At 40.1% G+C, this 14,688-nt stretch overlaps 1 protein-coding gene and 1 pseudogene across 6 annotated transcripts in view; both read right to left on the minus strand.

The window, feature by feature from the left end:
* The window catches only part of SKAP1 (src kinase associated phosphoprotein 1), a 324,123-nt gene that overhangs the window by 63,529 nt on the left and 245,906 nt on the right, over positions 1-14,688 (minus strand). For all 6 annotated transcript variants that reach the window (XR_001107407.3, XM_012451850.2, XM_012451849.2 and 3 more), the window contains exons 5-6: positions 4,113-4,190; positions 2,565-2,648 (exon numbers count right to left, since the gene is read on the minus strand). Coding sequence is in view for 5 of the 6 variants with exons in the window: in XM_012451850.2 (XP_012307273.2) it covers positions 2,565-2,648; positions 4,113-4,190 (162 nt within the window). In the remaining variant the exon portion in view is untranslated. The remainder of the gene's footprint in view (positions 1-2,564; positions 2,649-4,112; positions 4,191-14,688) is intronic.
* LOC135271016 (U6 spliceosomal RNA) lies at positions 11,117-11,216 on the minus strand (annotated as a pseudogene).

Raw genomic sequence — 14,688 nt, forward strand, 5'->3', positions numbered from 1 at the left:
AAGAGTACAACAGAGAGAATTTATTAGAATGTTAAGAGATCTATAATAATAGAAAGAAGGAATTATTACAGCAGGGAGACTGTGGCTGTAAATGTGAGGCTCTTGAAGGCTATTATAAGAGCTGAAACATTATTATCAGGGCCAGCAGAGCTCACATTTGAGGGGAGGGACAGCAGCACAGGGGGGCATTATAAGGTCCCAAAATCGCCTCCCATGCCCTATGTAGCATTTGGGCTAAACTGCTCTCCCCCTCCCCTGCTGGTCAGGTGGGAATTTATGCTAGAGGGAGAATAATTAAAACTCAGTATTTTATCCTTCTTGTAAGAGGTCAGCCTGGGAAGTAGCAGAGTAATGTTAAGTATTATTAGATGATGAGGAAGGAGATAAAAGGAAAAGGACCCTAAGTGAAGAGGAGACTATTCTGCTTGTCACTACTTTAAAAAAATGTTAGAAACACAAAAAGAGGAGGGCTCACAATAATTTTGTGTCCCTATTGTGTGGCTCAGGCAGAACACAGAGAACGGGAACCAGAGTGTCTGGGATGCTTTGAGCCCTATATCATGTGAAATGAATTGCTTAATAAATGCTTTTTGATGATGATAATGATAAGGATGGCAGTGGGATGACAACATTAAAAAAGAAAGAAGAAAAAAGACTCTGTCCTCAACCGGTTGAGCTAAAAGAAATACACAAACACTCTTCTTACTAAAGAAAATGTCATGGGCACAATAAGAAATAACTGGCGAGAAGGGAGCCATGGAACAGTGCTTTTTGACACCAGAATCTTTTTTGTTAAAGTATCTCTCCTTGTTCTAACCGGCCACTAAAATGTTTTGTTGTTTCTTTGGTCACCAGATTTTATTTCACCCTGACGGCAAAATGGTCAATAAAAGCCTCTGAGTCTCTTGCTCTTGCTCTCCCCACTCCTCTCTCATCGTATGGAAGATTCTGAATGAACAGACGTGACACACCTTGTTTTATATCTAGGTATGCCAAGCACTTATTTAAATGCAAAAGAAATGATGAACATTTTTATAGTAACAAATGTATATTAGTTTGAAGTTTTAAAATAAGAAAAGAACAGCTGGCTGTGTTGTATGCCTATAATTTAGAGGAGAAATTGTGGTTGCTGGGTTTGAGAATGGGCTGGGGGTTGGAAGGAGACAGGGGACTTGTAGCTCAGTTTACAAACTATGCTGTTATCCTTTCCAAGCAGGGCTTTAGACTTTGTCCCTAGATGGGAAATGTTCTGAGTAATCTAGGATGGTGAACAGTAGGTGAAGTTCTGTGATAACCACTGCAGGCAGGGAGGCAGGGTGAAGCAATTGCTACCAAATCCAAGGGCAAATCTTTTTCTTTCCTTCTTCTTTTTTTTTTTTCAGACGGAGTCTTGCTCTGTCGACAGGTGCCAGGCTGGAGTGCAGTGGTGCGATCTTGGCTCACTACAATCTCCGCCAAGGGCAAATCTTAAGAATTTCAAGTCACTTAGCAAAGCTGCAGTTCTTTCCACTACCTTAGTGCCACAGGTGCAGGAAGTACGAAGGCAACTGGATGGGTGTCTGATTATTCTCTACATTGGACATCCAGGCACTGGGAGAGGACTAAATTTGAGGAAGGAGTAAGGAAGGAGAAACAGAGAATGACTGCAAGGAAAAAGAAGGGTCTACTCAAACTGTATTGCTGGCCTCTGTATGAAGGTGCACAGCACAAGGAAATTTGCCCCAATAAGAACTGATGTATTTTAAACTTTGTTTCTCTCTTGCTTCTTAGAATTACTCCTGGGGCAGTCCAACTCTGTATAAGAGTATCCCCTATTTGAAAGTTTGCATTCCTCTATAATAATAATTTTTAGCTTGTATTTATTTGTAATTGTCTCCCATTGTGCTTATGTCCTCTATTTCTTTTCATAAACCAGTCAATTACATTAAACATGGATAGAAGGTCTTCTAGGGTTGACTTGATTGAGTCAGTGGTGGATCATTAAAAAACAATCTTTGGCCTGAATCAACATTTCACTGTTGCTGTCATCTGGCTGAAGGGCATGTCTTGGGTACAGCAACCATTTGGGTCTTCATAGTCCATGGCTATAGGAATGTCCACTGTACTACTTACTTCCTAGTAGTCATTAAGATAAAGTTTGGAGTATGCCCTTGGGGGTTCTATTTATGGGCCATTGTTTAAGCTCTTTAAATCTTTCTCAGAATTAATTTTTTTTTCAATATTTTAGCTATGGCATTGATGCCTATAAAGAGTTTCAAGTTCTTTTTATTTTTGTTAAATAAAAACATTCAATCTTTATAATGTTGTGTTGTTAATCATAATAAAAGATAACCCTTTGATATGCTGACCATACTCTTAGTGTTTAAAGGTGAAATAATTTCTAAATTGCCTTCTGTGTTTTTGGTGATGGGAAGGTATTATGTTCCCATGCCTATTTCTTTCCTAAGCATGTCCCTTTACAGGTATTAGTTAAGGACTGCTATCTTGAGATCTAAGTGCTTGAGAATTTACGAAGTGTTTGCATCCAGGAGTGAGATGCTGCTGTGCAAATGAAGAACACTTACTCTTCTCATTAGCATAGTAGTAGAAGAGACCTCTGCTGACAACACACCATCGCTTCTGCCACTCCGATCCAAAGAAACTATGATCTAAACAGAACAGCAGTAGGGTACATAAATTCAGATAACTACCATCATTGAAAAGTCTGTAAAATCCAACAACATACAGTCCAGTGTGTTATTGTTTTATTTCCCAGGTTAATGGACTGTAAAACCCTCCTTTTTACTCCCACAGGTTATCCCATATTGACTCAGGGTCCAGGGGACTAGCTCAGTTAAAGGTCCAAGTTCTAAACAGGGTTGCCTGCTCTATGCTCCCACAGCTGTCTTTTTATCTAGCCTCCTTTAGATCTTTTGGGTTCTAATCTCATCCTGTACATTTTCAAATTCTCCATTATATCTTTATGTGTTGCCTTTGACAAAGCAAAATGATTCTCCAGGCCATGGCCATAAAAGAGGTTTTTTTTTTTTTTTTTGGTGCTGAGCCAATTTGCCTATTGAGTGTTAAACCTAAGACGCCAACTCTAGTGGTACCTATTCTAATTGAATGAGTTAGAGGTCAAGAGTTGGGTTTGAAGGCAGGAGTAGTGGCTTATGTCTGTAATCCCAGCACATCGGGAGGCTGAGATGAGAGGTATGCTTAAAGCCAGGAGTTTGATATCAGCCTAAGCAACAAAGTGAGACTATGTCTCTACAAAAAAATAATAAAATAGCCATGCACAGTTATGTGAACCGTTGTCCCAGCTATTTGAGAGGCTAAAGTGGGAGCATCACTTGAGCCCAGGAGTTGGAGGTTGCAGTGAGCTAGGATGGCGCTATTGTACTTCAGTCTTGGCAAATAGAGGGAGATCCTGTCTTTTTTTTTTTTTTTTTTCTTTTTAAAGGTGGTGGCTCATGCCTGTAATCCCAGCATTTTGGGAGGCTCAGGTGGGCAGATCACTTGAGGCCAGGGGTTTAAGACTAGGCTGGCCAACATAGTAAAATCCTGTCTCTGCTAAAAATGCAAAAAATTAGCTGGGTGTGATGGTGCACACCTGTAGTCCTAGCTACTCAGGAGGTTGAGACAGCAGAATCACTTTAACCAGGAGCTGGGGGTTGCAGTGAGCCACGATTGCACCCAGAGCAAGACTCTGTCTCAAAAAAAAAAAAAAAAAAAAGGAGTTGGGCTTGTCTGAAATTTGAAAGTAGGCTGCTTCACATATGATATAAAAACTATACAGTGGGAGCACACTGAGAGATGAGGACAATAACACCATTCATTGGTTTAACAAGTTTTATTAGGCATCTGTCATGTAGAAGGCATTGGAGATAGAGAGGGGAGCAGGGCATAACTATTCCTATCTCGATGAAGCTTACAGTCTGCTCAAGGCTGGGACATCTCTCTTTAGCCTACACACAAACACCAGACTCTTTTCCTTTCCTTGCTTTGCTTTTGCCTTGTATCTGCCTAGCACAGTACTGGACACAGAGAAGGCACCCAACGTGTGAGCCTTCTTTTTCCTCACTTCCCTTTCCTTCCTGGAATGTTCTGCAATCTGTGGGTCTGACCAATACCTTTGCTTTTCTTCTCCAAGTATCCTTGCTTGATTATGTTATCAAGCTCTTGAGCTCCTCTGACGATGTCTTCCATTCCTAAAAAGATCAATGGCAAAATGGTTTGTTGAAATCTGGCAAAATTTTCATTTAGGCTACTTTAGATAATTCACATTAATAACAGAGTACAAAAGGGCAACTGCTTAAACACAGCACAAAATAAGACAATTTCTATATGATTGGAGAGAAAAGTAAATTTCCTTTCTTTCTTTCTTTTTTCTTGCTCTGTCACCCAGGCTGGAGTGCAGTGTGGTGCGATCTCAGCTCACTGCAACTTCCATCTCCCAGGTTCAAGTGATTCTCCTGCCTCAGCCTCCCAGGTAGCTGGGACTACAGGCACCCGCTGCCACACCCAGCTGTTTTTTTTTTTTTTTGTATTTTTAGTAGAGATGAGGTTTCACCGTACTGGCCAGGCTGGTCTCAAACTTCTGACCTTAAGTGATCTGTCCACCTTGGCCTCCCAAAGTGCTGGGATTACAGACGTGAGCCACTGCTTGGCCAATTTTCTTTCTTTTCAATTATATCTAATGCTAAAATTGCTTAAAAATATCTAAATATACATTAATTTGTAGTAAGGTGAGGAAGCCTAAATATGTACTGATTGGCAGGAAAAGGACCCCAGAAAATTAAGAATTTTCTTATGTATATAAGTTCCAAATTGGATAAACCTCATTGAGATAATCAAAAGTCAAATGAATAGCTACCAGCACAGACAAGCTTTAATAAGTAATAGACTTCACATCAAACGTAGTTATCTGAGAGGGAGCAATAAACACACGTTCAATTTTTTTTCTTTTAACAGACAGCCACCTCTGTGAACATAAATTTTAAGTTCGCACAAGAAGAACTATGCAAGCTGAATTTAGCAATAACTGCCAAATCCTGATTTCTTAAAATTAATGGGAAAGAGACTGTGTGCAGTGGCTCTTGTCTGTTATCCAAGCACTTTGGGAGGCTGAGGAATGCGGATCACAAGGTCAGGAGTTTGAGAGCAGCCTGGCCAACACGGTGAAACCCATCTCTACTAAAGATACAAAAAATTAGCCGGCTGTGGTGGTGTGTGCCTGTAGTCCCAGCTACCTGGGAGGCTGAGGCAGGAGAATCGCTTGAACCCGGGGGCAGAGACTGCAGTGAGCCGAGATCATGCCATTGCGTTCCAGCTTGGGTGACAGGGAGAGACTCCATCTCAAAAAAAAAAAAAAAAAGTATGGGAAAGAATCTAAGAACTGTAGAAGCCTTCACAAAGAATACCCTGAAACTGACATCAGCCTTTAATTGTATGCTGCTAATGTTCTTGGCTTTCAATTAGCCTTGTTAGGTACAAATTTATTGAGAAGTCAAGATCCTAATCCATCTTCCTCCACTGGGGTTTATACTTACTTCACAGAAGGGAGAGACAAAGGATAGAAACAAAGAAGGAATTTACTTCTCAAAAAATAAAATGAAAGAAGAATGAAAAAAAAAACCAACCTCTTTTAAGAACACACTCTACATTTCTTAATTAGGCAAAATGAAGGTAATTGGGCTAGCAGTATTTTAACATTTATTCTTTTTAGTCCCAGAACCCATATCTCTTTTGGATTGCCTTAAATAATTTACGAAGCAAACCAAATACAAAACAAAGTAAGGAATAACTACATATGAATCAACTGGGCCACCTATACAGTATCTTGAGAGTTATGGTTGAAATAACTTTTTTTTCAAACAATTGTTTTTTAAACATTTCCTTCAGTAACATTTATTCAAAGGTGACTGTGAGCTGGCACTACTTTGCTCAGTACTTTTCCTACTTTTTGTTTAAAAATAACGTCTCACGACAATTTAAAATGCAATCAAAATTACATTTTGCTTCAAAGCTCTTTCAAGCTTAGTTTTAAAAAGACAGATCAGAAGAACATCTTTTTTGTTTTTAAGTGTGTCTATGTGCCTGATTCTTTATCCAGTTGGTCCTATTGTGAAATTCCTTGTTCATGGGCTATTTTCATTTGTGTGTTTCACAGTTAGCAAACTATGTGGTTGCCATAAATCCTTTTAATCCATTTTAGGGTGCATGCATGAGATGAATAGCAGCAAAGGAAAGTTCATTTTTCTAGGATTCTTTCATTTCTCCTATCCCTCTGGAAACACTCCAAGAAAACAGTAGCAGATTCTACTTAGGGAGAGGCATTTAGTGGGGTGAGGACCAGTTATAGAAGAGAAGGCTCTCTGAAGTGCTGTCAAAAAATTGCTCCTGGGGAGGCCAGGTGTGGTGGCACACACCTGTAATCCCAGCTACTCAGAAGGCTGAGGTAGGAGGATCCCTTGAGCCCAAGAGTTCAAGGCTGCCATAAGTTGTGATTGAACCACAGCACTCCAGCCTGGGTGACAGAGCTAGACTCTGTTTCTTAAAAAAAAAAAAAAAAAAAAATTGCTCCTGGAGGCCTAAAAATTAAATGAAACACATAGGGGGATGAGGAAAATAGGATCCCATAAGCTTGGAGTTTCCATCTCTTCTTCCTATAGGTTTTTTTTCCTTTTGTTTTTAAAGGTCTTGTTAAACTTAGAGACACAGCTCCTTGTTAAAGATGCCAAGAGTTTGAATCATAAAAGACATGCTAAACATTCTATTAGAATTCAAACCTCCTTTTTTTAATGCAAATTTAAATGGCATTTTATGGAACATCTATAATTATGAAAATGGGAAGACACTGCCTCGTGTGCAGGGAGAGTCTGTGAGTATGAATATTACATTAATGTGCCCACACCAGCTCACTGATCCTGCTGGCAGGAGCATAAAAAATGCTTGAGTGAAACTTTTATTTAGATGTTAAGACTCCAAGCCCCAGCGGGGTGACAGAGACAGCCCCTGTGAGTTGCCATCAGAGAGAGAGCTTGAATTGAATTACCCAGGGGGGAGGAAGTAGTGATGAGCACTGCTTCGCTTATTTAATTTCATTTACTTTCAGTACATTATCAGCATGAGACTTTTCTCTCCCCACTAACCGAAACCCAAGAATGCCACCACCAAGAAAACAAAGACATAATGCAGCAGAGATGTAACTCCAAGTTACTAATTCTAGGAGACAAGGGACAGCACCACCACCGCCTTCTGTCCCCAAGAGTCATACTCAGTTTGCTAAAATTGGGTACTGAAGGAATTGCTGAATTTTCTCTCTTGGTCATTCACTAACAAGATTCTGAAAAGTAATATAGCTGGAAACAGTTTTTTATATGCTGTGTTTTTATGTGTTGTCTAGTAAGATGTGTCTTCCTTCCTTCCTTCTTTTCTTTCTTTCTTTCCTTCTCTTTGTTTTTTCTTTTTCTCTCCTTCCTTCCTTCCTTCTCTCTCTCTCTTTTTTCTTTCTTTCTTTCTAACAGAGTCTCGCTCTTGTCACCCAGGCTAGAGTGCAATGGCGCAATCTTGGCTCACTGCAACCTCTGCCTCTTGCGTTCCAGCGATTCTTCTGCCCCAGCCTCCCAAGTAGCTGGGATTACAGGCGCCCACCACCATACCTGGATAATTTTTGTATTTTCAGTAGAGTTGAGGTTTCACCATGTTGATCAGGCTGGTCTCGAACTCCTGATCGCAGGTGATCCACCTGCCTTGGCCTCCTAAAGTACTGGGATTACAGGTGTGAGCCGTGGCACCCGGCCTATGTTGCTTTCTTATTCATTAGAATCTGTATTGAGGAACTCTCTTGCCCTGGTTTCTCTTATGGGCAGTGGGAAAAAATGGGATTATAGGCAAAGTTTAGAATTTCTATGGAAAAAAAATTAGGGAATTATTGTCTTATATGTACCAGGTACTGTATGGTGAGTCCAATAATAGAGCTGTTCTCAATGTAGTTGACTCTGAGCTCAATCTCATTAGTTCCATGATCTGACAAACCCAAGCAAACAAGATGAGAATCCACAGTGGCATGCAAGCTACATCCTCTTTTGCAAGCTACATCCTCTTTTGGTGTCAGCGCAGGGTCCTATTGATCAAGAACTGATGATCCTGAGGATGCACAATGTTAGCCATGCCATGAGGGGATGAGGCAGGAATCTTGTATGCCTGAATCCACACCTACTAGTAAATAAACAGATCTGCAGAGAGCTACTTAATGTATAGTAGAAAGTATGTAAAAATATGTTTTAGAGGATGGGTATAAAAACAGGAAGAAGTTGCAAACAATTGTGTTAAGTTGCTATTTTAAGGCAAAAAATTTATATTTAAGTATACAGTTAAAAAAAGAAGCTTTTTGTTCATTACCTGAGAAAAGATACCACCACCATCATGAAAAAATAAAAATGATTTCGATTTATTGAGAATAAATGGCCCTCTTGGGTAAGTCTAAAGGTGTATTACATTATATCAGCACAAAACAGAATTACATTAGTGTCATAATCTCTCTCTACCACTACACTTAACTAAATCTCTCAGAACAGCCCATATAAAGAAAAGATTCACTTAGCTGAAGGATATGGGGCCATAAAGATAAGATCAACAGAGAAGTGTGTTACCCAGAAGTGATGGCCACCCAACTTTCATGGCAGATGAAGATAAAAGAAATTCTCAGATATCTTTCTCTCTTCATCTAGATTCCTTTAAACCCTTGTATCCCACCCACATCCAACTCTGCAATAAAAAATGACAGGATAGGATTCCATCTCTCAATGCTAAACATGACTCTTCAGTCAGCTATGCACAGCAACAACAATGGGGACCCTTTGGAGTGTGATACATTTCCATAAAGCAGTCAATAAAAAAGACACAGGAGCTTATGTGAGTCACGGCCTATTTAACCAGCTGTGTTCTAGCCCACTGAGAAAAGAGAATTGGAGAAATCAGTTGGCAACACCAGAGCACAAGGCTAATAGCACAGGAGGCCACACAATTTCCACTGCAAAAAGGCTGCAGCCCCTGCAGAACAAACCAGGTGCCCACTAACTTTCATTATAGGCAGCTGGCTTGATCTCTTGCTAAATCATCCAGAAAGGAAAATAAATAATTTTTAAAAAAACATCTTTTGTTCAAATCTTTTACCTGTTAAGTCATGGACTTCTCCCATCCTCCCTCTTCCTTTTAATTCAAGTTCTTTTCAACTGTTTAAAAAGGGACCAAACCAACTTGAGCCTAGAGACTAATAGCTACCAGGGGTGAATTTCAGACAGGGTGAAGTTTAGCAGGTTCCTTCATTAAAGTACTCATTCAAAAAACCTGCGGATTGGGTGTATGAGATTGGAGAAAATTTAATATTTGAGGGCTGGGAATGGTCAAATTCTACCTGCAATTCCAGTGCACTCACAGATGGCTGGTGTGTGTGCATCTACAGACATGTACACAAATGCACGCTTTAAAATGCCTCAAATGTACCGAGGTGAGGAGGGTATAGTAGGTAGGTTGTGAGGGATAATTTTCTCTTGTCTGGTGATTGTGGATTTCAAATCTGTTCATGACGCTCTCTTTTGTGCATCTGATTTCTGTGGCCTTCTTTAATAAGTTCATTACTACTTTTCCTTAGCTTCTTGCTTTTCTGGTTTACTTTTTTTTTTTTGCTTTTTTCTCAATTTTCAGGAACCAGTCAATAAATGATAGTTTGTAGTATCTGGCAGGAAGTGTTCATCTTCTGGTGCTAACAGGGAAGTTGGTTTCAATGACCATTCCTTGATTAGTCCCTTGAATAGGTGTACATAGTTCTTTAACTTCTGTGGTTCCATTTGATATCCACCTGAGTTTACACTTATATTGCATACCTTTCTTTCATTCTGTTTAACTTATTAAGGAATTTAGCCCAACATATAAAGGGTGAAAAATTCTAAACCATTACTAATAGATTTAGCATCTAAAAGTTTCAAAGATATAAAAAGCACTCAAACAGATGGCTTTAAACTAACTGGATGGAACGGTTCATGGAGAAATAAATTGGACAACAGATGAAAGGAAGGGAGTGAACACAACATACTTAATCAAGTTCTTCAACAAGCTGTGATGTAAGAAGCTAGGAAACAAAATGAGAGCAACTGGAGCTAGACTAAAGGACCCCAGAAAAGGGTAGAAATGACGTGTTTGTGTTAGCAAACCAACACAGAAGACAACTTTCATGAGACCTCAATAGACTCATGCTGCCCTTCCAATTTTTGAAGGTCTTTTAAAAAGACCAGTGAATCCAGGTTATAGTGAACTTAGGTTACAGAAATCTGTGGAGAAAATCCTGTTATACTGAAGATAATAAAACTTCTGAGGTCCTGGGTCAGTAGTACTAAGAAAAAAAGCAGGTAATAAACAAAATAATTAAAACGAATATGCTTTAATAAAAATGGCCCCAAAAAACCCTAAGCAGTTTTTAATTAATTAGGATTGTATCAAGCATTTTTACATCTAAGTCCCACAACATCCATATGAGGCATGTTTTATTATCATCCTCACTTTACAGACTAGGAAACTGAGGTGTAGTGAAATGACATGACTTGCTGAAGGTTGCTCAGTTGGAAAAGCCGGTGCTCTTTCCAATACTCTGAGCTTCAGACATGCATAGAAGTGGTTGAGGAAAGATTGGGTCTTCCCACCTCACTCCCCCACAAAAAGAGACCCTGTGTTTTGGAAGAAGAAACAGGCATGATGTGTGATTATTCTAACTCTTGGTGTCAAAAAATTATTTTAATATCTATATTTCTTATTTACTTTTTTATAAGCAAACTGAGCAGGTTTCATTTTATTTTTGTGTTTTTTCAGCTTTTATTTTAGGATCCAGGGTACATGTGTAGGTTTGTTTCAAAGGTATATTGTGTTATGCTGAGGTTTGGAGTATGAATGTATCTGTCACCCAGGTAGTGAGCACAGTACCCAATAATAGTTTTTCAACCCTTGCTCCCTCCCTCCCTCCTCCTGTATTTACCCAGTGTCTTTCGTTGCCATATTTATGTCCATATGTACCCAATGTGTAGCTCCCACTCATAAGAGAGAACATTACATATTTAGTTTTCTGTTTCTGCGTTAGTTCAAAAACATGGAATGTTTCACAAATTTGCGTGTCATCCTTGCACAGGGGCTATGCTAATCTCTGTGTTATTCCAATTTTAGTATATTCACTGCCAAAGTGAGAATTCTTATTTACTTTTTATTTTTTTGAGACAGACTCTCTCTCTGTCACCCAGGCTGGAGTGCAGTGGCGTGATCTCGACTCACTGCAATCTCCACCTCCTGAGTTCAAGCGATTCTCCTGCCTCAGCCTCCAAGTAGCTGGGACTACAGGCACAAGCCATCACACCCAGCTTTTTTTTTTTTTTTGTATTTTTAGTAGAGACAGGGTTTCACCATGTTAGCCAGGATGGTCTCAATCTCTTGACCTTGTGATCCACCCACCTCGGCCTCCCAAAGTGCTGGGATTACAGGCATGAGCCACCATGCCCAACCTTTTTACTTTTTTAATGTACTAACTGATTAATCTTTAGAATTGTCTCCTAGTGCAGATCTACGTGAAATCCAAGAGGTCAACAGAGATATAGAGCAAAATACAAGAAAGTCTCAGAATGCAATAAAAGGACACATGAGTTAAGAAACTATAAGAGCACTGGGTGCAGTGGCTAATGCCTGTAATCTCAGCACTTTGGGAGGCTGAGGCGGGTGGATCACGAGGTCAAGAGATCGAGACCATCCTGGCCAACATGGTGAAACCCCGTATCTACTAAAAAATACAAAAATTAGCTGGGCGTGGTGGCGCGTGCCTGTAGTCCCAGCTACTCAGGAAGCTGAGGCAGGAGAATTGCTTGAACCCGGGAGGCGGAGGTTGCAGTGAGTTGAGATAGCGCCACTGCACTCCAGCCTGGTTCCTGGCAACAGAGCAAGACTCTGTCTCAAAAAAAAAAAAGAAAAGAAACTATAAGAGGACACAGCCAGAAGCTCGTAATCCTAGCAGTTTGGGAGGCTGAGGTGGGTGGATCATGAGGTCAGGAGTTTGAGACCAGCCTGGCCAGCATGGTTAAACCCCGTTTCTACGAAAAATACAAAAACATTAGCCAGGCATGGTGGCGTGTGCCTCTTATCCAGCTACTTGGGAGGCTGAAGCAGGAGAATTGCTTGAACCTGGGAGGCAGAGGTTGCAGTGAACCAAGATTGTACCACTGTACTCCAGTCTAGGTGACAGAGCAAGACTCTGTCTCCAAAAAAAAAAAAAAAAATGCTGCTTGGTTGCTTGGTCACCAAGGTTTGTAAGACCTCTTCTGAGGCAAGGGTGATATCTAGAAAAAGAACCCCCGTTCCAGTGTAGGGCTCATGCGGGAATCTTGGACATGATTTATTTATTCTTTTTTTTTTTTTTTTTTGAGACAGAGTTTCGCTCTTGTTACCCAGGCTGGAGTGCAATGGCACTATCTCGGCTCACCACAACCTCCGCCTCCTGGGTTCAAGCAATTCTCCTGCCTCAGTCTCCCGAGTAGCTGGGACTACAGGTGTGCGCCACCATGCCCAGCTAATTTTTGTATTTTTTAGTAGAGATGGGGTTTCACCTTGTTGACCAGGATGGTCTCGATCTCTTGACCTCGTGATCCACCCGCCTCGGCCTCCCAAAGTGCTGGGATTATAGGCCTGAGCCACTGCGCCCGGCCGATTTATTTATTCTTGAAGGAAAAGGTTTGGTTTGAAAAGGAAGATTTTTCCCAGCACTTTGGGAGGCTGAGGCAGGAGTCACTTGAGGCCAGGAGTTTGAGACCAGCCTGGCCAACATGGCAAAACCCTATCTCTACTAAAAATAAAGAAATTAATCAGGCATGGTGGTACATGCCTGTAGTCCCAGGTACTTGGAAGCCTGAGGCAGGAGGGCTGCTTGAGCCTGGAAGGTAGAGGTTGCAGTGAGCTGAGACTGTATTATCCTAGGCGACAGAGCAAGACTCTGGCTCAAAAACAATAAATAAATAAATAAATAAATAAAAAGATTTTAAAGCCAAATATCCAAATTGGTTTCTTTTCATAAAGTATTCCCTCAATAATGCCAAGCCACAAGGTAATTTATAGAAACCATGAGTATTCATGGAGGAGGAAGAACCCTCTCATTCCTACAAAGGGGCAGCACATGCTAATTGTCTAAGAGACCTGTGGTCTTGGGAGATACTCTCTTCCACAACTTCACTTTCAGTGAGATTTTACTTATAAGAAACGCAAAGTGTTAGGGAAAAGCCCTTCTATCCAGGCATGGTAACTTCAATGCACTAGTGATAACATCTAAATAAATGGTAATAATCAATACTTTCTGGTAGGTGTCAGGAGTTCATCTTAAAGAATGACTAACTATAATAATCCACTGCTTCTCAATCATGAAACATTAGTGTACTTTGATCAGTTAAAGGACAGAGATTATGAATAATTTACTTTTAGAATAAGAATGGGTTTTAAGTTTTTCTATAACAATACCATTCATGGAATTCTGATATGCTTTCTTACAGGGAAAATTCAATTAAAAATAACTTATAGCTTATCCTATGTATGCTACAGACTATAGTGATGAAACGAATATGATGTACTATCATAATTACGGCATCAAGAATCCCCACAGTGCTTTATTTACTTGAAAAAAATTGTGTTCCTTCAAAACCATGAGTGTTCTGTGGTAGTGGGTTAAGCATATGTGTCTTTAGATTTTATCAATAACACAGCATCCTCAGCTTCATTTTTATCCTAAGAATCCATCCTTAATATAGAACCACAAAAGACCGGAAGTCTCTTTAGCAGCTAAGCCACTGTAAGTGGCAACAGAACAAAGTGGGAATTGGATGCAAATTAAGGCAGCAATCCTTCAAATGGCCTCATGATTCTAAAAAGGACGAGAGGATTTAAAAATGCCAAATTGTCTTTTTACAAACCTTGCAAGCCCTCTGAGTCAGATCACCATTAAACATGCATCGCTTGAGAGCCTATCTTTAAAAATGAATGACGAAATGTCATTTTCAGATCTATTTATTTACTATGCCACTGGACTGTGATAAGAACACAGAGAAAAGGAAATAAAAAGAAAAGAGCCTTGCCTGGGTTTGGAATCACGTTTTAACTGGTTGACCAAACTGGCGAGAAGTCATCTTTCTAAAACACAGATCATGTCATATTCCTGCTTAAATCCTATAATAGGTCTTTATTACCTACAGGATGAAACTGAAACTCTCCAGCATATAAAAACTTTAAGCACTTGGTCTCTTCCTACCTTCTAGTTTCATTTTCTCCCACCATTGTCACCTCCCAGTACTCCAGCAACAGTAAGAAACAGACTCTGTCCTATGGAACATACCATGTACTTTACACTGCCAGGTCTCTGTGTATTCTGTTTTTCCTGTTTGGAACTTCCTCTCTACTCCCAGCTGTCAAGTTGGGAGTGCTCCTTCAATTCAAATGTCACATCCTCTTTGAATCTTTGATTTCCCCATGTAAAATTAAATACTCCTCTTCTGTGCTTTAATAGCATTTTCTAGAGCATTTTTATAGCACAGTCTTGGCTCCCAGGGACCCTAAATCTTTTCCCCAATGCATTCCATTCTTGCCACTTTGCTTCGGTTTCCATAAGACCTTAGTAACAATGTAAAGCTGCCA

The sequence above is a fragment of the Aotus nancymaae genome, unplaced genomic scaffold (genome assembly GCF_030222135.1).
Source record: "Aotus nancymaae isolate 86718 unplaced genomic scaffold, 86718_ANA_hifiasm-v0.15.2.pri h1tg000072l, whole genome shotgun sequence".
NCBI lineage: Eukaryota > Metazoa > Chordata > Mammalia > Primates > Aotidae > Aotus > Aotus nancymaae.